This window comes from Cherax quadricarinatus, chromosome 15 (assembly GCF_038502225.1).
Source record: "Cherax quadricarinatus isolate ZL_2023a chromosome 15, ASM3850222v1, whole genome shotgun sequence".
Classification (NCBI taxonomy): Eukaryota; Metazoa; Arthropoda; class Malacostraca; order Decapoda; family Parastacidae; genus Cherax; species Cherax quadricarinatus.
Genome location: NC_091306.1, coordinates 46,414,277 through 46,440,916, shown reverse-complemented (window position 1 = coordinate 46,440,916; position 26,640 = coordinate 46,414,277). Strand labels below are relative to the sequence as shown.

Below are 26,640 nucleotides of genomic sequence, written 5' to 3'. Positions count from 1 at the left end.
AGCGTAAACGATGAGTGCAATTCTACCTAGCAGAGTCATTGAGAGGACGGATCTGAGTGGGACTTGCACATGAGTCAATAGTGTTATCAATTCTTGTTTCTTGGGTAGCAATGAAAATGCTAGTGGGTTTGGGTTTGAGAAATACCTGCCTAGTATGGGCCAGTAGTCCTACTGCAGTGTTCATCATATCTTATGCTCATAAATGCATCGATGACTTCTTGTTAGCAGGTAATGATGGAACCAGGTGATGGAGCAGTGGTGGAGCCAGGTGATTTAGCAGTGGTGGAGCCAGGTGATGGAGAAGTGATGGAGCCAAGTGATGGAGAAGTGATGAAGCCAAGTGATGGAGAAGTGATGGAGCCAGGTGATGGAGAAGTGATGGAGCCAAGTGATAGAGAAATGATGGAGCCAGGTGATGGAGAAGTGATGGAGTCAGGTGATGGAGCTACACTGGCGCTCACTGGTGAGACATATCTCATTTTTTAATGGTTTCCTCATATATTATAGTTTTTTATAGTAGCATATTATATTAAATGCATCTACAGTGAATGGAATTTTGAATGGATTGAGCTGTCTTTTTTTTTAAGAGTCAATTTGTATTTGTTTTAACATTTACAAATGGAGTGAAGATGTTAGTTACAAATAAAATTAATTAGATATCCACAAAGGAAGATATTAAAGTGATTAACTGAATTATTTTTCCTTTTTTTCGATCTTTCTCCCTCTTTTTTTTTTATTTCACTCGTAACTCGAGAAAGCCTCCTCCTATAGGCTTCTGATTTTCAGTAGATGGTAATGAGGACCAGATTCCAGGAATACTTGGTAAATGCTTCGCCCTGTAACACAACTTGGTTTAAAAAGACACATTAGCAAACAGTAGGATATATTTATTAGTGTTTGTTCACGTTGTCTCTTTAAACCAATTCGTCGGTATCTATTACCAAGGTTCATCCCAAAACAAAAGTTGTTAAACCCATTCCCAGCATCCTGAAATGGTTCCTATAACTTCCAAGTACCTGAGCGGCGTAGCGTCAAACGTAAACAAAAGGTGTCTATTATTTCGACGATGGCGGAGAGTGACAGTCAAGAGTGTAGCTGCGGATTTATTATTTTATTTGGGAAAATAATTGTGAGAGTTTTATTCTCATTTAATTATGTTAAATAAACTTTCGTTCACCTTTTCTGAACAGCTTCAAAATTTAATGGTTGATGCATCTTATGGCTAGGATACCTGGAGAGTGTATACATGGAGGGTGTGCCGGGGGTCAGCGCCCCCCGTGGCCTGGTCCATGACCAGGCTTCGCGGTGTTTGACTCTCTTAAGGTTTACTCTGCTAACAAGAGCGCAAATTAGTTATTATAGTAAAATGGATACAAAAAGAAAACTCATTTCACTGAAATTTACTGTGTTCCCTACCTTGGTTTAGGAGCCTATAAATCGCATCCAGATAATCTTTTTCACGTCTTTCGAGAAGCTATAGCCAAATATAATCAGTGTCCATCACTTTCATTTATATCCTATCTAATGCAACAGTTTAAATTATCTCTGACGTACATAGCCACTCCATCATACAGAAGGCATTTATCTGTGTTTCAGGCTGAACTACGTCTCTGTTACTGCAACAATATCTATGCTTCCAGCACATGCAATTAATATTAGCTCTTCTGTCTTATTTCTAGTGCCCCAGCTATTAGTATAGTAAACCTCAAGGCTGTCAATCACTCGCTGCCATCTACTGCCTCTCTTTGTTGACTAATTCTTTTGCTTTCATAGTAACATTTCTTATGAACATTTCCAATGGGTATCTTAGTATTTTTTGCTGCTTTCACCCCTCATGCTGCAATCTTTTTGTTGCAACACACGCCCATGCCTCTATCTTGTATCAGTTTAAAATCTTAAACAAGTCAGTATATGTTCCTTTCGACAGAGTAGGCTAACGCTACCACCAGTGCCCCAGAGAGATGTACACCATCTCTTGCATAATATCTTGTTTGCTATAGAAATTGCCCCAGTTATCAATAAATGGAAATGCAAGATCTTTGCAGTACTTGTCTAGCGAACAATATACACCAATAGCCCTAGACATCCATCCATTGACTACACCTCTTCTAGGCAAAATGCTACATATGATAGGGACCCCCTATGCATCAGCCCGTGTCTCTTGCCGTTCTCAGCATCATTTCTAAGAGCACTGGGGCAGATGTGCTAGTTCCCATTACCTGACATGATATTATCCAACCTGTTGATTATGTCACTAACAACAGCTCCAGGGAAACACCATCTGACACACCTTCCTATTTCTAGTACAAATATTTAAACCTGTGAGTCGCCGACCACAAGGATATTCATACCTTTGTTACCAGAGGAGTTGATGGCACCTTTATCCTCGCTGACCGTTGAAGTACATTCGTCCTGAAGAACAGAAAAACTATTTCCTACCTTCAAATCTTCTTTTACCTTCCTCTGATGTTTCTTCCGTTACTGGAAACAACTACCCGCTTGTTACTGCTGCCGACCAGCTCCTCACTGATGGTAACCTGTTTCACTTCACTAACCCCAACCACCTCACATTCATTGTTATAATTATCCTGGAAAATTTTCAGTTTATTGTTTTCCTCATTGACAAGAAGAATCTCCTATTTTAACAACTTGACCTCTAACTCTTAATCACTACAGAAGCAAGAGCTCTATACTAATTCCCAAAGACAGCTCAGAACAAGTAGCAGTCTTCTGTTACCACTGACCTAAGTATCGGCAACGGTAAAAAAAAACCTGCCGATACCATCCGATACTTTTAAATAGTAATATTACAAGTGTATTTAAAAATATTAACATTGTAGCTCACCATTGTGAGGGTTACTCACATACACTGTCACACCTGTCCCCCCCCCCACACACACGTGGGGTTCCGCAAAGGTCAGTCCTGGGGTCAGTGTTGTTTCTTGTATATGTGAATGGTATGAGAGATGAGATAAAGTCAAGAGGTGTCCCTTTTTGCAGATGATGTGAAGCTAATGAGGAGAATACAAGTGGACGAGGATTAGGAAAGACTACAAAGGGATCTGGACAGGCTGAAAGCCAGATCCAACAAATCATTCCTGGACTTTAACCCTACCAAGTGCAGAGTCATGAAGCTTGGAGAAGGACAAGAAAGACCGCAGACGGAGTAGAGGTTCGAGGGTCAAAGGCTGCAAACCTCACTCAAGGAAAAGGATCTTGTGGTGAGTATCACAATAAGCACATTTCCTGAGGCACACATCAGTCAAATAACTGCTGCAGCATATGGGTACCTGGCAAAAACAAGGATAGCGTATCGACCCCTGAGTAAGAAGTCATTCAAGACACTGTACACCGTGTACGTCTGGCCCATTTTGGAATATGCAGCACCAATATGGAACCCACACCTGGTCAAGCAAATCAAGAAATGAAAGTGCAAAAATTTGCAACAAGACGAATCCCGGAGCTAAGGGGTATGTCCTACAAGGATAGGTTAAAGGAACTCAACCTGACGACACTGGAGGACAGAACGGACAGCGAGGAACATAACAACGTATAAAATACTGAGAGGAATTGACAAGGTAAACAGGGCCAGAATGTTTCAGAGATGGGGCACAGGAACATGAGGACACAACTGGAAGTTGAAACTCGGATAAGTCATAGGAATGTTAAGTATTTCTTCAGCTTTAGAGTTGTCAGAAAGTGGAACAATCTTGAAGAAGAGGTACGATAAAGCTTTAATAGCTGGAGAATGGACCTTGTAGCGACCAGCGAAGAGGAGGGACCAGGAGCTGTGACTTGATCTCTGCAACTGCATGTAGTTGAGCACAAAGAGAGAGAGAGAGAGAGAGAGAGAGAGAGAGAGAGAGAGAGAGAAAGAGAGAGAGAGAGAGAGAGAGAGAGAGAGAGGTCTAGTTTGACAAGTGGCTACTTGAGTTTACCCATGGCAAGTGCAAAGTTATGCAGTTTGGGGGAATGGCATAAAAGATCGCAGACGGAGTACAGGGTCGTGGGCAAAGGCTGCAAGCCTCACTCGGGGAGAAGGACCTTGGGGTGAGCATTGTACCGAGTATATCGCCCGAGGTGCACATCAGCAACTTAATTTCTGCAGTAATTTTGCGTCTGGTGAATCCAAGACTAGCTTTTAGTAAGGAGTTGTTCACGACACTGTATGCAGTGCATGTCAGTCCCATATTGGAGTTTGCAACACCAATTTGGAACCTATACATGGTCAAGCATGTCATGAAACTGGAGAAAGCGCAGAGGTCTGCAACGAGACTAGTCCCGGACCTAACGAGCTTGTCCTATGAGAAGTTAAGGGAACTCAACCTGAAGACACTGAAGGGAGAAGCGTTAGTGATATGCAGAGGCAGGAACAAGTGAGGGACATGTGGTAGTGGTGTAGTTAGGAGCTAGTTTACGGCCGGGTGCAGAATCTGTTGTGCAGTGGTTGAGGTGCATTAGCTGTGAAAACTACCTAATCTTGGTACTTAGCATTCCTTGCTTTATCTCTACACTGCGACACTGCAAGCAGACATTTTAACCTCTTTAATATAATTCATAAAATTGCATGCATTTGTTATTTGGGTAGCCTAGGAAAACAAAATTCTTTAACACATTAAGCTGTCCCGTTGGTCATGTAATGGTAAAGTGGAGATCCCAGCTTTATTCTGCATACCTCGGAACACAGGTCATCACAACTAAGGAAATATGTATAGTTGTCATAGTTAATGGGATGTATCTGATATATTTTCATTCTCTATCAGCCAATACCACTGGCTTTAGCTCCCCTTTTTTCATGAGGGTAGCTTGTGGAAATAAATCACCATGTGCTACAGAAATAAATCAATGTGGAAATATCTTTGCAATGGTCAAAATATCCTTCACATTGGTCACGTCGGCTGCCATATGAAACGTGGCCTTCATAAGTGGAATTAGATAAAAAAAATAACAAACAGTGCAACGCAACTGGAATAATTAAAGACTAATCCACACTTTTTGTAAAGGAAACTTTAAACGACGCTTCAGTTTGTCCTTGATTAATATCACATAGTGAATGAGTGAGTACAGGGAAGAAAACTAAGAAGTATTATATGAACAGATGAGGAATCCAAAGTCAAATCATGCACGTGATTACAGAAGTTTATCACGTGTGATAATACACTGATAAATGCAAGATAAATACAAAATAAACAGGGACTGAAATTCATGTTATAAATATTGATTAGAAGTGCGATTGTACACGACAGCATCTTCATAGAAAATGGGCAGATAGTTATCGCTCAGGACCAATTTATAGAATGGTTTTGTTTTTAACATGTCAGAAAGGAACTTTATTAGCGTCAGCAAGGCAATCAGAATGCCGGTGAGAAAGGGGGCAGCCAATTTCACTTATTTAATCTATCAAAGAGAGCGAGGGAAGCATGAAATAAGATAAACACCGGAAGGTCAGTGAGAAGAGAATGGACATGAACCAGATTTCTCTCTAAAAGCAAGTTTAATATCAAGAGGAAATACGATGTTATTAAGAATTTTAAAATGAGATATAAAGGTAAAGGAGAGTACAAATGTTTTTTTTCAGAGAATTGGAATAAGGAAAGAAGAAAATTTATTTATCATGAGAGTAGACGAGTCTAAGAAACTGGGTGGATAGCTAAGAGGAGAGAATTAACTGCGTAAAGCGCAAATTTCAGAGACGATGTGCTGAGTGTGTGGAGGAAGACACAAGAACACTTCACTTAGCATACTGCGCATGGTACATGCCACTATGTAGTGGCTAACGGCAGGCGGATAAAGATATGGATGGTATTTGATAAAGTCCCCGCTGTGGGTGAAACATTGTACCAATAAAGACTTCTTGAATTTGTCAGCGTTTTACGTCTTCTGCATACGGAAAAAAGCGCATCACTGAACGGTGGACATGAACATCAAGGAACGGAAATACTGAATTGGAGTCCCATTCAGCTCTTAATTAGATAGTTGGAGCAAGATTGTCAAGAGCAATAAGAAATGGTTAGAAGAAACTAGAGTCATGTGGCCACAGAGTGAAGATATCATCTAGATAACGAATCCTGGGTGAAGTAATTATTTTAACAGTAAGCAGTGAAGAGCCCATAGGCATATCGAAAAGTTTGAGATTAGTATCTTGGAAATAAAATGAGTTAAAATGCACACAAAGACGAATTAGTGAAAAAAAGACGTCAGCAGTAAATGTTTTAGCAAGGCAAGAGGCAAGAGGATGAGAGACAAAGCATCTAGTTAAGAGGAACACCATGTTCTTGGATTCTAGGAAGACAAAAATAAGGTACAGTAGCAAGGGACAAATTACACAGAAACGTTTAACAATATCTAAGTTAGGGGTCAGAAATGGAAAGATCATAAAGTTTGAATGTAAACATTTTTTATATACAATAAAGGGAGTTGGAAACAATGGAAGTGGAGGTGCGAGACCCAACATAAACTCGACCTTCTAAAAGTGGTCCTATTATGATAAAAACTATCTATATTAATTTTGCATATTTTTGTATAATAAACTTGTTCGCGGGAAAATATAGGAGAAGCAAAAGAAAGTATTGAAAATTCTTACGTCATTTTCTAAAAGTATAATTTCATACAAATATTGACTAGATTAATCTTATTAATGTAAATTGAAATAATAAATATTCACTGACAGATATGATAATATTGAGAAAATTTGTTCTTTAATAACCTTGCAGGGAGAGTGCAGGTAAATAAGTGAACGTAAATTTGTGTCGTTGACATCACTGTCCTCCTTCCAGGAGGTGAAGGAGCCCGGCCGCTGGAACATAGCGGAGACAGAAGGCGGAGGCTCGGAATGCAGGTAAATTCGTTATCGTTACTTCACTCTGTCCTTATTTTAACCTTACTGACTGCCCTTTAGTTACGTTATAGCCATAATCTTGATTTTTTCATTGTTTTGACATCATTATCTCTTTCCATAGCTTAAATCTGTCTACAGTGTCGTTTTACCATGTCCTAATTCTATTATCCATCTTTCTACCACATCTCTCCTCAAACCATCATAAACCTGGACTCAAACACTGGTCTCAATTTCAAATCATAGCTTCATTAAAACAAACAACAGTACGGGCGGGGTTAGAAACCATGACCCAGTGGTTTACGCACTGGGCTAGAGTTTTACGACTCGCTTCCCATGGGTTCTAACCCCACCCGTACTGTGTTTTCAATCGTGTTATTACGATTTCGAGAGTCATTATTCCATCACTTTAATTAGGTCAGTCAGCTTCAGAATCTGACTTCGAACCTTTGTATTTAAAATACATCTACGGTAACCTTCTTTGTAAAGGAATACACTTTAAGAGCTGACGTAAGTTTTTCCCTCTTCAGTTCCTCTCAAATATTCCACATTTGTTTATACTAGTCAGAGGAAGATTGGTATTGTTGGTGTGGTTTATACGTCCCTATTAGCAAAATTTAGAAAAATTTAGAAAAGAGTTTTGATATTAGCAAGTAACGTTTTTTCTTAACGATTTTCATTATTTTAACTTTGAGAGAAATTATATTTTGTTGTGTGCTTATTTTGAATGATTATCGACATTGTTAAATTACATGGTATATTTTTTTAAATATTGAATTTCTGTCTCCGTTGTACAAACACTCTAATGGAATTTAAAAAAAAATGTGCTTTGAAATCATACATCTGGCATGTGCTCATTATTCATATTCATTATTTTACAAAATCTGCTGAAGTCCACCTGGAGTCTATCTGGAGGGCATTCCGGGGATCAACGCCCCCGCGGCCCGGTCCATGACCAGGCCTCCTAGTGGATCAGGTCCTCATCAACGAGGCTGTTACTGCTGGCCGCACGTAGTCTAACGTACGAACCACAGCCCGGCTGATCCGGCACTGACTTTAGGTATCTGTCCAGCTCCCTCTTGAAGACAACCAGGGACCTTATGGCTGGTGGGAGGCTGTTGATCAGTCTTGGGCCCCGGACACTTATGGTGTTTTCTCTTAGTGTACCAATGGAGCCCCTACTTTTCACTGGGGGTATGTTGCATCGCCTGTCAAGTCCTTTGCTTTCGCAGGGAGTAATTTGCGTGTGCAGATTAGGGACCAGTCCCTCCAGGATCTTTCAGGTGTAGATTATGATTTCTCTCTCTCGCCTGCGCTCCTGTGAGTACAACTCAAGTACTTCCAAGAGTTCCCAGTAGTTAAGGTGTTTGATGGAACTTACATGTGCAGTAAGGTTCTCTGTACATTCTCCAGATCTGCAATTTCACCTGCCTCGAATGGGGATGTTAATGTACAGCAGTATTCCAGCCTAGAGAGAACAAGTGATTTAAAAAGGATCATCATTGGCTTGGCATCTCTTGTCTTGAATGTTCTCATTATCCATCCTATCAGTTTCCTCACAGATGTGATAGTGGCACTGATGTGATCCTTGATGTTGAGATCTTCGAACATTACCACTCCCAGGTCCTTCACATTATTTTTCCGGTCTATTGTGTGATTAGAGTTTTAGTATACTCGGTTCTAGTTATTATTTCTCCAGTTTTCCATAACGGAGTAGTTGGAATTTGTTTTCATTGAAAATCATGTTGTTCTCCGTTGCCCATTGGAAAACTTGGTTTACATCTTCTTGGAGATTTACCGTGTCCTCAATGGATGACACTCTCATGCAGATCCTAGTATCGTCTGCAAAAGATGATACGGTGCTATGGTTTACATCTCTGTCTATGTCTGATATGAGGATGAGGAACAGGATAGGGTCAAGTACTGTGCCTTGTGGAACAGAGCTTCCGATTTAACTCTGTTTACCACTACTCTTTGTGTTCGATTGGTTAGAAAGTTGAAGATCCATCTGCCTACTTTGCCAGTTATCCGTGTAGCACACATTTTGTGTGCTATTACACCATGATCGCACTTGTCAAAGACTTTTACAAAATCTGTGTATACTACATCTGCATTCTGTTTGTTTTCCAGTGCATCTAAGATCATATCATAGTGGTCCAGTAGTTGCGAGAGGCAGGAGCAACCTGCTCTGAAAACACGTTGCCCTGGATTGTGCAATTTTTGGGAGTCCAAGTGATTTGCAATCCTGCTTCTTAGAACTCTTTCAAAGATTTTTATCATGAGAGTCGTTAAAGTTACTGATCTATAGTTCTTAGCTGCTGCTTTTCTGCCACCTTCATGGAGTGGGGCTATATCCGTTGTTTTCAGTGACTATGGAATCTCACCTGTGTCTATGCTCCTTCTTAGCAAACTTAGAGCCCGGGAGAGGGGTTTCTTGCTCTTAATGAACACAGAGTTCCACGAGTCTGGGTCTGGGGCTGAGTGCATGGGCATGTTGTCAATGGCTTTCTCAAGGTCTAGTGGAGTTAGGGTTATGTCAGAAATTTGGCATACATTGGCAGGGTTTTGGGGCTAATTCATGGAAAAAACTTTAAAATTAAACAATTCAGACTGATTAGTGGTTCGCTGACCACAGAGTCATATTCACATTTCAGTATCTCATTCACTTTTTTGTTGTCATCTGTGTAGAATCCGTCTTGTCTGAGCCAGTGTGGAAACAAATGTATTTTACAAACTTCATTCTTATTAACTTGACTCAAGAAATCGTAATGACACGATTGCAAACAAACCATACCCCGGCCGGGATTGAACCCGCGGTCAGAGAGTCTCAAAACTCCAGACCGTCGCGTTAGCCACTAGACCAGCTAGCCACAATAAGATTCGTCCAACTAGGTATATTTCTACACCATAGGAAGGTTAGCACAGGCACCACTGTGACCACAAATGCAAGTTTTTACAGACGAATCTCCAGCTAGCGTGGCCGTGAGTCATGTTGACGGCAGTGAAGGGACTTGAGCTAGAGTTCGTCACGGCCACGCTAGCTGGAGATTCGTCTGTAAAAACTTGCATTTGTGGTCACAGTGGTGCCTATTCTAACCTTCCTATGGTGTAGAAATATACCTAGTTAGACGAATCTTATTGTGGCTAGCTGGTCTAGTGGCTAACGCGACGGGCTGGAGTTTTGAGACTCTCTGACCGCGGGTTCAATCCGGCCAGGGTATGGTTCATTCTTATTGTCATTTTTTTAAGTTTTTATATAATCTTTGTTTGGTTAGCTAGAAAAAGAATATAAACAGGATGTTATAACCTCTTAAGGCAATAACAAATATTTAAAGCACTGCAGTTAAGTCATTTTCGAGAAAAAAAAGAGCATCTTATACCCCTTTACATATTTAAATATTAAGTGTAATTCAAGCCTTATTTTAAAAGCTTGAAGCTGAAATTACTTGTTTTATCCCTTTGATTTAAAGTGCTGCATGTTTCAGGTTCTCATTGTTTCTGACTCACGAAATCGTAGTGATACTATTGCAAACAAACCAATGTACGGGCGGGGACTGAACCCGCGGTGAGTCGTAAAACTCCAGACCGACGCGTTAGCCACTGGGCCAGCTGGCTACAATAAGATTCATCCAACTAAGTATATTAATATACCACAGGAAGATTAACGCGTCAGTCTGGAGTTTTACAACTCACCACGGGTTCAATCCCCGCCCGTACCGTGGTTTCTCATTGTTTATTTGTACTCCATGGATAAAACCTGCAAATGATTGTTCCAAATGTTCATCTGGCAAACTCTGACAATAGACATTGGTTCATGACCAGACTGTATGAGCACCACAGTTTCTGGGAGCTAAAAGTCATTCATATTTTATGAATTAATAAATTTTAAATTGGGGTCCACTTCTAGTGTGACTGTGGGTATCCACAGCCTCAGAGAAGTAGATGAAAATGCTTCGAAGAAGCTGTTTGAACATTCTACTTATCCTACCTTCCCATCTTCTGTACATACATATATGGTAATACACAAGGTTTGAAGGATGTGTTGATGGTATAAAGTTATTTAGTATAAAATTTCTTCAAAACTCCTGTTCTGATTGACTCAAATATTAACTGTGAGAGTAGAGAGTTTCAAATATTAACTGTGAGAGTAGAGAGTTTCAAATTTTAACTGAGAGAGTACAGAATTCCAAATTTTAACTGTGAGAGTAGAGAGTTCCAAATTTTAACTGTGAGAGTACAGAGTTCCAAATTTTAACTGTGAGAGTACAGAGTTTCAAATTTTAACTGTGAGAGTACAGAGTTTCAAATTTTAACTGTGAGAGTACAGAGTTCCAAATTTTAACTGTGAGAGTACAGAGTTCCAAATTTTAACTGTGAGAGTACAGAGTTCCAAATTTTAACTGTGAGAGTACAAAGTTTCAAATCCCGTGGGTGCAGAAGGTGTTGGGCAATATGGGTCATGACCGAAACTTGCTATAGCTCCTGGACCCAAAGTTGACTTTTACCAGTGTTTTAAGATGCTGAACTCTAGCTACAAAGTCTGATACAATTGTGTACTGCCAGTAGAAATGAAGAAAGAATACAGATGAAGAAAACGAATACCGTATTTCGCGGCTTATAAGACGCGACTTATAAGACTTTTTTTAGTTTCAATGACTCGGCATCCGACGTAACTGGGAGAGCTACAACCCAACCCACACCTCAGATTTACAGCTTCCATTACTGACCTTCAGTTTATAGGACGCAGGGTGGTTTTTAAGGACATTTTATGAAAAAAATGCGTCTAATAAGCCGCGAAATACGTATATTGTCACGACTTATCATCACGTGTAAAGCTTTCTTAAGTCATTGATTTGGTAAAGCTCTGCAGAGAGCGAGATATTACCACAGTAAACCTTGTTCTGTATTTTTGACTTTGTTCATCCTGCTAATTGTTTGTATAAACAACAAACTGAATTGTTAGTATTGTAGCTCTTGGTCCCTGTGCAGTTCCCTGACCATTAATTTATCTGTCTCGTGTCAGAGGAGACGGTGTAGCAGACTCTCTGCCTCACTTTATTATTATGTTGAACTCCAGCTCTTGTACCTATTGAAGGTGTTGAGCCCCTGCTCCTGTACCTGTTGAGGATGTTGAGCCCTAGCTCTTGTGCCTGTTGAAGATGTTTAGCCCTAGCTCTTGTACCTGTTGAGGATGTTGAGCCCTAGCTCCTGTACCTGTTGAGGATGTTGAGCCCTAGCTCTTGTACCTGTTGAGGATGTTGAGCCCTAGCTCATGTACCTGTTGAGGATGTTGAGCCCTAGCTCTTGAACCTGTTGAGGATGTTGAGCCCTAGCTCTTGTACCTGTTGAGGATGTTGAGCCCTAGCTCTTGTGCCTGTTGAGGATGTTGAGCCCTGACTCTTGTACCTGTTGATGGTGTTAAGCTCTAGCTTCTGTAACTTGATCCATCTCTTTGTCATATTGTAATTGGGTTCCACCCCTCAAGGAAGGTTCCTTGATGGTGGTGAGGGGCTCTTGATTTAGGGAATTGGATCTGTGTTCCAGTTCCCCGAATTAAGCCTGAATGCCTTCCACATCCCTCCCCCCCCAGGCGCTGTATAATCCTCCGGGTTTAGCGCTTCCCCCTTGATTATAATAATAATAATAATGTAATTGGGTTCCAGCTTTTGGTCCTACTTTTTCATTGAATTTAGTTTCAGGTTCTAGTACTGCTGCTCATTATATAGAACTCACTCCACACATTTACAACTCTTTCAGCTCTACAGCTCACTTTCTGAGCTCTACAGCTCACTCTCTCAGCTCTACAGCTCACTCTCAGCTCTACAGCTCACTCTCTCAGTTCTACAGCTCACTGGCTCAGCTGTACAGCTCACTGTCACAGCTGTACAGCTCACTCTCTCAGCTCTACAGCTCTCTCAGCTCTACAGCTTACTCCTACACTCCTTTCGCTCCCATATAAATTTGGATAATGGCTCATAAAATGCCTAAGATGCTTATCTTGGCTGTACTACAACTAAAATACAATATTTTAGTACCAAAGAGGCGGTAGCTAAATAAATTTGATATATAAAAAATGAGCATTAGATCTCTGGAATTGATATTAACCTGGAATTAAGATAATTGTGTGTGCAGGTGATGATGACCCTTGGTGCCAGCCTGGGCCACCTGGCACTAGCTGTGGTGGCTTCCTGGCCCAACCCTGCCGTGTTGGACCTGCATCTTCACAACACCACCATCTACAACACGCCACTCGTCCTCACCACCTGGCAGACTGACATGCTGGGTAACCATTCGCAGCGGGTGTTTCATTTTTATTGTTAAAACAGAAGAAATTCAGGTGCAGATTAAGGGACACGTAAGTTCTTCCGTCTTCTAATATTATGTTTATGTTTCCACTATAATCTACCTTGTTCATAATTACTACCGCATTTTCTTTGTTTCGTAAAGTGAAGTCCAGGACCTTTCTTTAATTCAGGGTAAACTTAACAAATCTTTGAGAACAGTTGTGTTGCAGAGGTCTGAGCTGTGCTCAGACCTGTGCTCAGACCTCTGCTCAGACCTCTGCTCAGACCTCTACACAGCTCAGACTTCTGCAACACAATTGTCCTCAAAGATTTGTTAAGTTATACCATGAATTAAGGAATGATCCTGGACTTCACTTTACGAAACAGACTAAGCAAATGTGATAGTAATTATGGACAAAGTAGATTATAGTGGAAAAATGAACATGATATTAGAAGACGGAGGAACTTACGTGTCTCTTAAGTCTTGACTGAGGTTTATATATTTATGTAAAATGCATTTCAGTGGAAATAATTTTTTTTTTTCACAGTACGACTGAATTTTTACGGGAAATTTGTTTTACCAGTTGGAGCAAATAGTGACCCTGTAGTTGCAAGACAGCGTTAAGGAACACTTGTACCAGGACAGTGTTAGGGAACACTTGTACCAGGACAGTGTTAGGGAACACTTGCACCTGGACAGTGTTAGGGAACACTTGTACCAGGACAGTGTTAGGGAACACTTGTACCAAGACAGTGTTAAGGAACACTTGTACCAGGACAGTGTTAGGGAACACTTGTACCAGGACAGTGTTAGGGAACACTTGTACCAGGACAGTGTTAGGGAACACTTGCACCTGGACAGTGTTAGGGAACACTTGTACCAGGACAGTGTTAGGGAACACTTGCACCTGGACAGTGTTAGGGAACACTTGTACCAGGACAGTGTTAGGGAACACTTGTACCAGGACAGTGTTAAGGAACACTTGCACCTGGACAGTGTTAGGGAACACTTGTACCAGGACAGTGTTAAGGAACACTTGCACCTGGACAGTGTTAGGGAACACTTGTACCAGGACAGTGTTAGGGAACACTTGCACCTGGACAGTGTTAGGGAACACTTGTACCAGGACAGTGTTAGGGAACACTTGTACCAGGACAGTGTTAGGGAACACTTGTACCAGGACAGTGTTAGGGAACACTTGTACCAGGACAGTGTTAAGGAACACTTGCACCTGGACAGTGTTAGGGAACACTTGTACCAGGACAGTGTTAGGGAACACTTGTACCAGGACAGTGTTAAGGAACACTTGCACCTGGACAGTGTTAGGGAACACTTGTACCAGGACAGTGTTAAGGAACACTTGCACCTGGACAGTGTTAGGGAACACTTGTACCAGGACAGTGTTAAGGAACACTTGCACCTGGACAGTGTTAGGGAACACTTGTACCAGGACAGTGTTAAGGAACACTTGCACCTGGACAGTGTTAGGGAACACTTGTACCAGGACAGTGTTAGGGAACACTTGTACCTGGACAGTGTTAGGGAACACTTGTACCAAGACAGTGTTAGGGAACACTTGTACCAGGACAGTGTTAGGGAACACTTGTACCAAGACAGTGTTAGGGAACACTTGCACCAAGACAGTGCTAGGGAACACTTGTACCAGGACAGTGTTAGGGAACACTTGTACCTGGACAGTGTTAGGGAACACTTGCACCAAGACAGTGTTAGGGAACACTTGTACCAGGACAGTGTTAGGGAACACTTGTACCAGGACAGTGTTAGGGAACACTTGTACCAGGACAGTGTTAGGGAACACTTGTACCTGGACAGTGTTAGGGAACACTTGTACCAGGACAGTGTTAGGGAACACTTGTACCTGGACAGTGTTAGGGAACACTTGTACCTGGGCAGTGTTAGGGAACACTTGTACCAAGACAGTGCTAGGGAACACTTGTACCAGGACAGTGTTAGGGAACACTTGTACCTGGACAGTGTTAGGGAACACTTGTACCAAGACAGTGTTAGGGAACACTTGTACCAGGACAGTGTTAGGGAACACTTGTACCTGGGCAGTGTTAGGGAACACTTGCACCAAGACAGTGCTAGGGAACACTTGTACCAGGACAGTGTTAGGGAACACTTGCACCTGGACAGTGTTAGGGAACACTTGCACCTGGACAGTGTTAGGGAACACTTGTACCAGGACAGCGTTAAGGAACATTTGTACCAGGACAGTGTTAGGGAACACTTGCACCTGGACAGTGTTAGGGAACACTTGTACCAGGACAGTGTTAGGGAACACTTGCACCTGGACAGTGTTAGGGAACACTTGTACCAGGACAGTGTTAGGGAACACTTGCACCTGGACAGTGTTAGGGAACACTTGTACCAGGACAGTGTTAGGGAACACTTGCACCTGGACAGTGTTAGGGAACACTTGCACCTGGACAGTGTTAGGGAACACTTGCACCTGGACAGTGTTAGGGAACACTTGTACCTGGGCAGTGTTAGGGAACACTTGTACCACGACAGTGTTAGGGAACACTTGTACCAGGACAGTGTTAGGGAACACTTGCACCTGGACAGTGTTAGGGAACACTTGTACCTGGACAGTGTTAGGGAACACTTGTACCTGGACAGTGTTAGGGAACACTTGTACCTGGACAGTGTTAGGGAACACTTGTACCAGGACAGTGTTAGGGAACACTTGTACCAGGACAGTGTTAGGGAACACTTGTACCAGGACAGTGTTAGGGAACACTTGTACCAGGACAGTGTTAGGGAACACTTGTACCTGGGCAGTGTTAGGGAACACTTGCACCAAGACAGTGCTAGGGAACACTTGTACCAGGACAGTGTTAGGGAACACTTGTACCAGGACAGTGTTAGGGAACACTTGTACCAAGACAGTGTTAGGGAGCACTTGTACCAAGACAGTGTTAGGGAACACTTGTACCAAGACAGTGTTAGGGAACACTTGTACCAAGACAGTGTTAGGGAACACTTGCAACTGGACAGTGTTAGGGAACACTTGTACCAAGACAGTGTTAGGGAACACTTGTAGCAAGACAGTGTTACGGAACACTTGCACCTGGACAGTGTTAGGGAACATTTGTACCAAGACAGTGTTAGGGAGCACTTGTACCAAGACAGTGTTACGGAACACTTGCATCTGGACAGTGTTAGGGAACACTTGTACCAAGACAGTGTTAGGGAACACTTGTAGCAAGACAGTGTTAGGGAACACTTGTAGCAAGACAGTGTTAGGGAACACTTGCACCTGGACAGTGTTAGGGAACACTTGTACCAAGACATTGTTAGGGAACACTTGCACCAAGTCAGTGTTAGGGAACACTTGCACCAAGACAGTGCTAGGGAACACTTGTACCAGGACAGTGTTAGGGAACACTTGTACCTGGACAGTGTTAGGGAACACTTGTACCAAGACAGTGTTAGGGAACACTTGTACCAGGACAGTGTTAGGGAACACTTGTACCTGGGCAGTGTTAGGGAACACTTGCACCAAGACAGTGATAGGGAACACTTGTACCAGGACAGTGTTAGGGAACACTTGCACCTGGACAGTGTTAGGGAACACTTGCACCTGGACAGTGTTAGGGAACACTTGTACCAGGACAGCGTTAAGGAACATTTGTACCAGGACAGTGTTAGGGAACACTTGCACCTGGACAGTGTTAGGGAACACTTGTACCAGGACAGTGTTAGGGAACACTTGCACCTGGACAGTGTTAGGGAACACTTGTACCAGGACAGTGTTAGGGAACACTTGCACCTGGACAGTGTTAGGGAACACTTGTACCAGGACAGTGTTAGGGAACACTTGCACCTGGACAGTGTTAGGGAACACTTGCACCTGGACAGTGTTAGGGAACACTTGCACCTGGACAGTGTTAGGGAACACTTGTACCTGGGCAGTGTTAGGGAACACTTGTACCACGACAGTGTTAGGGAACACTTGTACCAGGACAGTGTTAGGGAACACTTGCACCTGGACAGTGTTAGCGAACACTTGTACCTGGACAGTGTTAGGGAACACTTGTACCTGGACAGTGTTAGGGAACACTTGTACCTGGACAGTGTTAGGGAACACTTGTACCAGGACAGTGTTAGGGAACACTTGTACCAGGACAGTGTTAGGGAACACTTGTACCAGGACAGTGTTAGGGAACACTTGTACCAGGACAGTGTTAGGGAACACTTGTACCTGGGCAGTGTTAGGGAACACTTGCACCAAGACAGTGCTAGGGAACACTTGTACCAGGACAGTGTTAGGGAACACTTGTACCAGGACAGTGTTAGGGAACACTTGTACCAAGACAGTGTTAGGGAGCACTTGTACCAAGACAGTGTTAGGGAACACTTGTACCAAGACAGTGTTAGGGAACACTTGTACCAAGACAGTGTTAGGGAACACTTGCAACTGGACAGTGTTAGGGAACACTTGTACCAAGACAGTGTTAGGGAACACTTGTAGCAAGACAGTGTTACGGAACACTTGCACCTGGACAGTGTTAGGGAACATTTGTACCAAGACAGTGTTAGGGAGCACTTGTACCAAGACAGTGTTACGGAACACTTGCATCTGGACAGTGTTAGGGAACACTTGTACCAAGACAGTGTTAGGGAACACTTGTAGCAAGACAGTGTTAGGGAACACTTGTAGCAAGACAGTGTTAGGGAACACTTGCACCTGGACAGTGTTAGGGAACACTTGTACCAAGACATTGTTAGGGAACACTTGCACCAAGTCAGTGTTAGGGAACACTTGCACCTGGACAGTGTTAGGGAACACTTGTACCAAGACAGTGTTAGGGAACACTTGTACCAAGACAGTGTTAGGGAACACTTGTACCAAGACAGTGTTAGGGAACACTTGTACCAAGACAGTGTTAGGGAACACTTGCACCAAGACAGTGTTAGGGAACACTTGTACCAGGACAGTGTTAGGGAACACTTGTACCAAGACAGTGTTAGGGAACACTTGTACCAAGACAGTGTTAGGGAACACTTGTACCAAGACAGTGTTAGGGAACACTTGTACCAAGACAGTGTTAGGGAACACTTGTACCAAGACAGTGTTAGGGAACACTTGTACCAAGACAGTGTTAGGGAACACTTGTACCAAGACAGTGTTAGGGAACACTTGTACCAAGACAGTGTTAGGGAACACTTGTACCAAGACAGTGTTAGGGAACACTTGTACCAAGACAGTGTTAGGGAACACTTGTACCAAGACAGTGTTAGGGAACACTTGCACCTGGACAGTGTTAGGGAACACTTGTACCAAGACAGTGTTAGGGAACACTTGCACCTGGACAGTGTTAGGGAACACTTGTACCAAGACAGTGTTAGGGAACACTTGCACCAAGACAGTGTTAGGGAACACTTGCACCAAGACAGTGTTAGGGAACACTTGTACCAAGACAGTGTTAGGGAACACTTGCACCAAGACAGTGTTAGGGAACACTTGCACCAAGACAGTGTTAGGGAACACTTGTACCAAGACAGTGTTAGGGAACACTTGCACCTGGACAGTGTTAGGGAATACTTGTACCAAGACAGTGTTAGGGAACACTTGTACCAAGACAGTGTTAGGGAACACTTGCACCAAGACAGTGTTAGGGAACACTTGTACCAAGACAGTGTTAGGGAACACTTGCACCTGGACAGTGTTAGGGAACACTTGCACCATGACAGTGTTAGGGAACACTTGCACCTGGACAGTGTTAGGGAACACTTGCACCTGGACAGTGTTAGGGAACACTTGCACCTGGACAGTGTTAGGGAACACTTGCACCTGGACAGTGTTAGGGAACACTTGCACCTGGACAGTGTTAGGGAACACTTGTACCAGGACAGTGTTAGGGAACACTTGCACCTGGACAGTGTTAGGGAACACTTGTACCAGGACAGTGTTAGGGAACACTTGTACCAGGACAGTGTTAGGGAACACTTGTACCAGAACAGTGTTAGGGAACACTTGTACCAGGACAGTGTTAGGGAGCACTTGTACCAAGACAGTGTTATGGAACACTTGTACCAAGACAGTGTTAAGGAACATTTGTACCAGGACAGTGTTAGGGAACACTTGTACCAGGACAGTGTTAGGGAACACTTGCACCTGGACAGTGTTAGGGAACACTTGTACCAGGACAGTGTTAGGGAACACTTGTACCAGGACAGTGTTAGGGAACACTTGTACCAAGACAGTGTTAGGGAACACTTGTACCAGGACAGTGTTAGGGAACACTTGTACCAGGACAGTGTCAGGGAACACTTGCACCAAGACAGTGTTAGGGAACACTTGTACCAGGACAGTGTTAGGGAACACTTGTACCTGGGCAGTGTTAGGGAACACTTGCACCAAGACAGTGCTAGGGAACACTTGTACCAGGACAGTGTTAGGGAACACTTGTACCAGGACAGTGTTAGGGAACACTTGTACCAAGACAGTGTTAGGGAGCACTTGTACCAAGACAGTGTTAGGGAACACTTGTACCAAGACAGTGTTAGGGAACACTTGTACCAAGACAGTGTTAGGGAACACTTGCACCTGGACAGTGTTAGGGAACACTTGTACCAAGACAGTGTTAGGGAACACTTGTAGCAAGACAGTGTTACAGAACACTTGCACCTGGACAGTGTTAGGGAACATTTGTACCAAGACAGTGTTAGGGAGCACTTGTACCAAGACAGTGTTACGGAACACTTGCATCTGGACAGTGTTAGGGAACACTTGTACCAAGACAGTGTTAGGGAACACTTGTAGCAAGACAGTGTTAGGGAACACTTGTAGCAAGACAGTGTTAGGGAACACTTGCACCTGGACAGTGTTAGGGAACACTTGTACCAAGACATTGTTAGGGAACACTTGCACCAAGTCAGTGTTAGGGAACACTTGCACCTGGACAGTGTTAGGGAACACTTGTACCAAGACAGTGTTAGGGAACACTTGTACCAAGACAGTGTTAGGGAACACTTGTACCAAGACAGTGTTAGGGAACACTTGTACCAAGACAGTGTTAGGGAACACTTGCACCAAGACAGTGTTAGGGAACACTTGTACCAGGACAGTGTTAGGGAACACTTGTACCAAGACAGTGTTAGGGAACACTTGTACCAAGACAGTGTTAGGGAACACTTGTACCAAGACAGTGTTAGGGAACACTTGTACCAAGACAGTGTTAGGGAACACTTGTACCAAGACAGTGTTAGGGAACACTTGTACCAAGACAGTGTTAGGGAACACTTGTACCAAGACAGTATTAGGGAACACTTGTACCAAGACAGTGTTAGGGAACACTTGTACCAAGACAGTGTTAGGGAACACTTGTACCAAGACAGTGTTAGGGAACACTTGTACCAAGACAGTGTTAGGGAACACTTGTACCAAGACAGTGTTAGGGAACACTTGCACCTGGACAGTGTTAGGGAACACTTGTACCAAGACAGTGTTAGGGAACACTTGCACCTGGACAGTGTTAGGGAACACTTGTACCAAGACAGTGTTAGGGAACACTTGCACCAAGACAGTGTTAGGGAACACTTGCACCAAGACAGTGTTAGGGAACACTTGTACCAAGACAGTGTTAGGGAACACTTGCACCAAGACAGTGTTAGGGAACACTTGCACCAAGACAGTGTTAGGGAACACTTGTACCAAGACAGTGTTAGGGAACACTTGCACCTGGACAGTGTTAGGGAACACTTGTACCAAGACAGTGTTAGGGAACACTTGCACCAAGACAGTGTTAGGGAACACTTGTACCAAGACAGTGTTAGGGAACACTTGCACCTGGACAGTGTTAGGGAACACTTGTACCAAGACAGTGTTAGGGAACACTTGCACCAAGACAGTGTTAGGGAACACTTGCACCTGGACAGTGTTAGGGAACACTTGTACCAAGACAGTGTTAGGGAACACTTGTACCAAGACAGTGTTAGGGAACACTTGCACCTGGACAGTGTTAGGGAACACTTGTACCAAGACAGTGTTAGGGAACACTTGTACCAAGACAGTGTTAGGGAACACTTGCACCAAGACAGTGTTAGGGAACACTCGCACCTGGACAGTGTTAGGGAACACTTGCACCAAGACAGTGTTAGGGAACACTTGCACCAAGACAGTGTTAGGGAACACTTGCACCAAGACAGTGTTAGGGAACACTTGTACCAAGACAGTGTTAGGGAACACTTGCACCAAGACAGTGTTAGGGAACACTTGCACCAAGACAGTGTTAGGGAACACTTGTACCAAGACAGTGTTAGGGAACACTTGCACCAAGACAGTGTTAGGGAACACTTGCACCAAGACAGTGTTAGGGAACACTTGCACCAAGACAGTGTTAGGGAACACTTGCACCAAGACAGTGTTAGGGAACACTTGCACCAAGACAGTGTTAGGGAACGCTTGCACAAATACAGTGTTAGGGAACACTTGCACAAATACAGTGTTAGGGAACACTTGCACAAATACAGTGTTAGGGAACACTTGCACCTCGAGAAAGGAAAAGGAAGGAGGTGCTATATTTTGAGGGTAGTTATTCAAGAATCATTGTTTGCAGCAGATTGTTGGAAACATTAGTTTATCCATTTTCAATCAGTCATTACAACAATCCATTTTGTTAGCATTGAAATTTAAAACTAATGTGATTAGAATTTCAAATATTTGAAAGTAAAATGAAGTACCATATGATTTTTTATGTCCGATGCTCACTGTTGTTGGTCTTTAATTAATTATCGGGAAATAGTAAATACATATAAATATACTTTTAACAGCACTGCTTAAGCAACGGACCTCAAAATTTTTGGATACGAAGTTAGGGAAAATATCTTGTGTCAGACATGAAGGTATTAACACAGGTAATGCACATTAACACACATGAAGATATTAACGCAGGTAATACACAATGACAAAGCATGAAGGTATTAACTCAGATAATACTCAGTGACAAAGCATGAAGGTATTAACTCAGATAATACTCAGTGACAAAGCATGAAGGTATTAACTCAGGTAATACTCAGTGACAAATATGGAGGTTGTACACATAAATTTAATTTCTCTTTGTTCATTTAACTGCGACTTCCTTCAGCAATTTTATCTTTGTAATATAATGAAAATCTTGAGACTGAAATATGAAACTATCTGAGAATATGATTTACTTAATAATTATGATTATGTAACAATTCTTCTCACATTTTATTTGTTCAGCAACATAATTGATGTCATAGAACCAGTTGACATAGTAATTAGCAATCTACGTTGTTTATACAGTTTATGTCTTGATGTAGGTAGTATAGTGTCTGTGGGTAACATGCCTGGAACGTGGTTGTGGGGGTGGCTGGCGGTGACCATAGGAAGGAAGAAAGCTATGATGCTCCTGCTGCTGCCTTACACCCTGGCCTGGCTCCTGCTGGCTCTCGCTGTCAACCCTGTCATGATGCTGGCTGCAAGGTCAGTCCTCTCTCTCTCTCTCTCTCTCTCTAACAGTTTTTTTTAACAGATAATGAGAAATATTCTTAGCATTCCTGGAAACCGAAGAATGACATCAGAAAAAATATGTTCTAATCTTCATATTCTGAATGAGTATAGTGGCTAGTCTTTCTATAGCGATGCACTGTTTAGAAAAATCATTATCAATTTGTCTGAAATACCACATTACTCTGTTTAACTATATTTGTAACCACAGCAGCAAACAAGTGTCTTTGTAACAAAATGTACGTATTTACAGGGTCGTCCATGGGATCTGCGTTGGGGCAACTTTTGTCTCAGCAAGTACCTATATTATTGAACTACCAGATACTGCCATCCGGGGAGCGGTAGCCACTGTTCCCAACTTTGCTCTCAGTCTTGGTTATATCCTCACCACATCGCTGGGTCTGCTGTTACGCTGGTACGAAATAGCATTTGTAGGCTTAGCTATCATCGTGTCCCATACCACAGTGATGGTATTCCTGCCAGAGAGTCCGTCATTCTTAGCAATCAATGGACAAAAGAGAAAGGCCAAGAAAATTTTAAGGAAACTTCGAGGCCCGAGCGCTAACGTAGATGAAGAAGTACAGAATTTGTGCGACGAAAACAAAGATAAAGCGAATGATCCTTTCATCAAAGTCCTGCAGGACCCTTATATCCTAAAGTCACTTGGAATTGTGCTTACGCTGTTCTTCGTTCAGAACTTCTGTGGTCTGATGGTGTTCTACGTGAACATGACGCGCATTTTCCTGGAGGCTGGGTCCACTCTGAGTGAGCATGTGGCCAGCATCTTAGTTTTCATTGTGCAAGCAGCGGGCACTGTCTTAGCCTGCATCTACTTGGACCGCTTCGGCCGCCGGGTTTGCCTGGTATCATCTCTAGTCGTCATGACTCTCTGCCTGCTGGTTATGGGAGTTTATCACCACTATAAAGATGCTGCTGAAATTTCAGTATTTTCTGCGACAAGAAACACAACAAGTTTAACGGAAGACACCATCGAAAACTGGTATGTATGGAACTACAAAGCACAAATAAGAACTTAATGAACTGAGTCACAAAATACATTTACATTTTTTGTTTTGTTTAGTAGCAAGTTCAGGTAAAAAAAAAACCACGGTACGGACGGTGTGGAGAACTGGTTATTAAGTACACTTTTCTTCATGCTAATAACATAAGACAAATGTTGCTTATGCTTTAACAGCAAGATTTCCAGCAGCCTCTCTCTGGAAATCCCCTCGTGGTGCCGTCTCAGTGTCCACAGTGGCTGTTGATTAACAAGTTTATTATGCAATTAGCCCCAAAGGAGCGTATATTTCAGCATATCGTATTGATTACGTGTGATGTCGATGGATACTCACTAGGTTTTTGGTGATGGTATTCCTGTCCAGGTCTCTAAGGGGACCAATATTCTACTTACATATACCTGAACACTGCAGTGTTTTGGGGCAAAGGAAAATGAAATAAAACCTGTCTGACTTATAGCTTGAGTCCTGTGTCATTGGTGTTGACACGAGACCGATATCGGTGACTTGACTGAAGACTTGGGTGTCTCGGAGAATGTTGCACTAATGTTCGCCACAAACGTTAGGAATGTTCGTTGCAGTCACTCCCAATATCGGTTGCACTACGTCATACAGTACCATCATTTGTTCATAGTATCGTGGAATTACCCACAGCTCTGAGAACACTGAATAACACTGTATATTGCAGCACTCCCAATGTTCAATCAAGAAAGTCACACGGTGACGCTATAAACACTACGTGATTTGTTCTACACGAGAGTAATTACTCTCTTTTAACTCGTATGTATAACGGCTTAGAAAATTCTAGCAAGGAGAAAGCCGTGCATGGAGATACCTGGTACACATGTGGTTCTAATGAAGTTGTTTGCGAGGAAGATAGAGTCCACTAACCCCTTCTGGAAGGGCTAAGTCCCTCAGAGGGCTGAGACTGCTGAGAGATACCCACTTTACTGGAGAATTTTCTTCACAGACGGGGACTGAACCCGCGGTGAGTAAAGTTTTACGACTCACCGCGGGTTCACATCCCGCCCGTACCGTGGTTTGTTTGCAATCGTGTCATTACGATTTCTTGAGTCATGTTCGGGTATTTTATCATCAAATTGTGGTGGGGTCACCCTTGAAACATTTGAACAACAATAACTTCCTGCTATATGTGTAACTTGTCTCATCATTACACCCTTGTCAGGTCCACCACCAAGATGGCCTTCAGCTGGGTGCCACTAGCCTGTCTCATGCTTTACATGTTTACATCCAGTTGTGGCGCCGGTCCAGTCCCTGCACTCCTCAATGCTGAGTATTTTCCTACAGCAGTCAGAGCTCAGGTAGGCTCTCAACGTCTTTCCTAGAGTAATTTTAGCAGCAGTAAAAACTTGAATGCCGACCTAAACTCATTCGAACTCAGGAAGGTTCACCAATACATGAAATACTTAAGTGATCGCACAATAAATCATGAATGATACTTAGTATGCGTTTTTTTGGAGTGAACAATATTAGTATTATATACCTTGAGGATTAAACCCTTATGGGTCATCCAGCTCCTATGGAATGTGATTCGATAAGAATTGATGCCAAATTTGTATATTTTGTCCAGACAGACAATATATACACTGTGAGCTCTTACCTATTTTGTACATCCAAATTACCCAGAAGCTACCACGTGGAGGTGGTTGTTCTTCGAGTTTCCAAAATTAAATGTTAGACTAACACTTCAGATACTGTATTCAAATGAGAAATGATCCCCAGGCCTCTCTGACCAGAGGCACCAGTATAACCATTGAACAGCGTTGAGTGATTTGGAGTAAATAGGACGTCAGTTTGCAAATACTGCTAATTAGGAATGTGACATGTAAAGATATTTTTAATGTGCTCAATGTCTGAGCTCACTAGTCAAACAACATAAAAACGATAGCGTAAACGTGTGTTTAGTCATGTTACTATTCATATATACTGTATTTAAACACGTCTACCTTTTAGAACACTCTACTTTCCCTTTGTCGTTTATGTTGCAGCTGTCTGGCTTGTGCATGGTATTGGGCAGTGTGATCAACTTTGCGGCGCTCCAACTCTTTACACCCATGCAAGTGACCCTCACCATCGCTGGTCTCTACTGGTTTTATGCCGGTGTGTCAGTCTTCGGAATTGTTTTTACACTCACCTGCGTCAGAGAGACCAAGGGCAGGGCTGTTGCCTAAAGACCGGAAATTATATTATCATGGTGATGTTAAATATCTTTTGGGAGGTACGAAGAATCTACTGAAAGGTGATGTTAGGTATACCATGGGATTTGCAAAGTATCACTTGTATCTTCCCTTTGGGCGGTGCGAGTTTTTCCCAGGATCGGGAGAATCGCTTCCATATGCTGCCTTGTTCATAGTTAACTAAACATTCAGTGCCCAAAACAAGATTCTGAGTGTTTAGTTACAATCTTAAAATATTACTTCATCATGTGTTCTGAGGGTCTGAGCTGTGAAGTTTGTGCCAAAGTATTTACATATGTTCTTTTTTTACTAGTCTTACAGATGTTTGTACATCTGGAATAAGATGGCTGATTAGCAAGTGAGTATTTATACACCGACAGGGATTAAATTGCCCTTGGTTTTATTGCCTAGGTTAAGAATGGACAATATTGGCTTGAAGGGCCACTCTCCGAACTTTGGCAAGCCAAGCTAACTGCACGCCATATGCATGTGCTTATTAAAACTTCACAATGAAGTCTTGTGGATGCACGTACAGAAGATATAATTTACAATGTATGAAACGTAGGTTAAGTAAAACAGATAACTAAACTGACGTTCATTCAATATTTACATAATGAGAATCCCAGTTCCCTCAGTGGGAAGAATCGCTCTGGATGTGCTTACTTAATTCAGATTCGCGATATCTCCGTTGTTGCATTTGTGACGTTTACTGCTTCAAGATAAATACATCTGAGATTTTATCTATTAAATTTAAGTACATTAAAAGAAGCGTGAACAACCTAGAAACAACAATGAGTTTATTTT

At 42.5% G+C, this 26,640-nt stretch overlaps 1 protein-coding gene across 9 annotated transcripts in view; it reads left to right on the top strand.

Annotated features, from left to right (window-relative positions):
• LOC128703346 (facilitated trehalose transporter Tret1-like) overlaps window positions 1–26,640 on the top strand; it is a 102,825-nt gene that overhangs the window by 75,953 nt on the left and 232 nt on the right. For 6 of the 9 annotated variants that reach the window (XM_070085344.1, XM_070085342.1, XM_070085343.1 and 3 more), the window contains 7 exons: window positions 229–463; window positions 6,777–6,838; window positions 12,968–13,118; window positions 22,436–22,598; window positions 22,876–23,622; window positions 24,825–24,960; window positions 25,648–26,640. The exon at window positions 25,648–26,640 is cut by the window's right edge and continues 232 nt beyond it. In XM_070085344.1, the coding sequence (XP_069941445.1) occupies window positions 232–463; window positions 6,777–6,838; window positions 12,968–13,118; window positions 22,436–22,598; window positions 22,876–23,622; window positions 24,825–24,960; window positions 25,648–25,830 (1,674 nt within the window). In that variant the 5' untranslated portion in view covers window positions 229–231 and the 3' untranslated portion in view covers window positions 25,831–26,640. Of the gene's footprint in view, window positions 1–225; window positions 464–6,776; window positions 6,839–12,967; window positions 13,119–22,435; window positions 22,599–22,875; window positions 23,623–24,824; window positions 24,961–25,647 lie in introns of all 9 variants that reach the window. The other 3 variants (XM_070085347.1, XM_070085345.1, XM_070085349.1) reach the window with 1 other exon arrangement.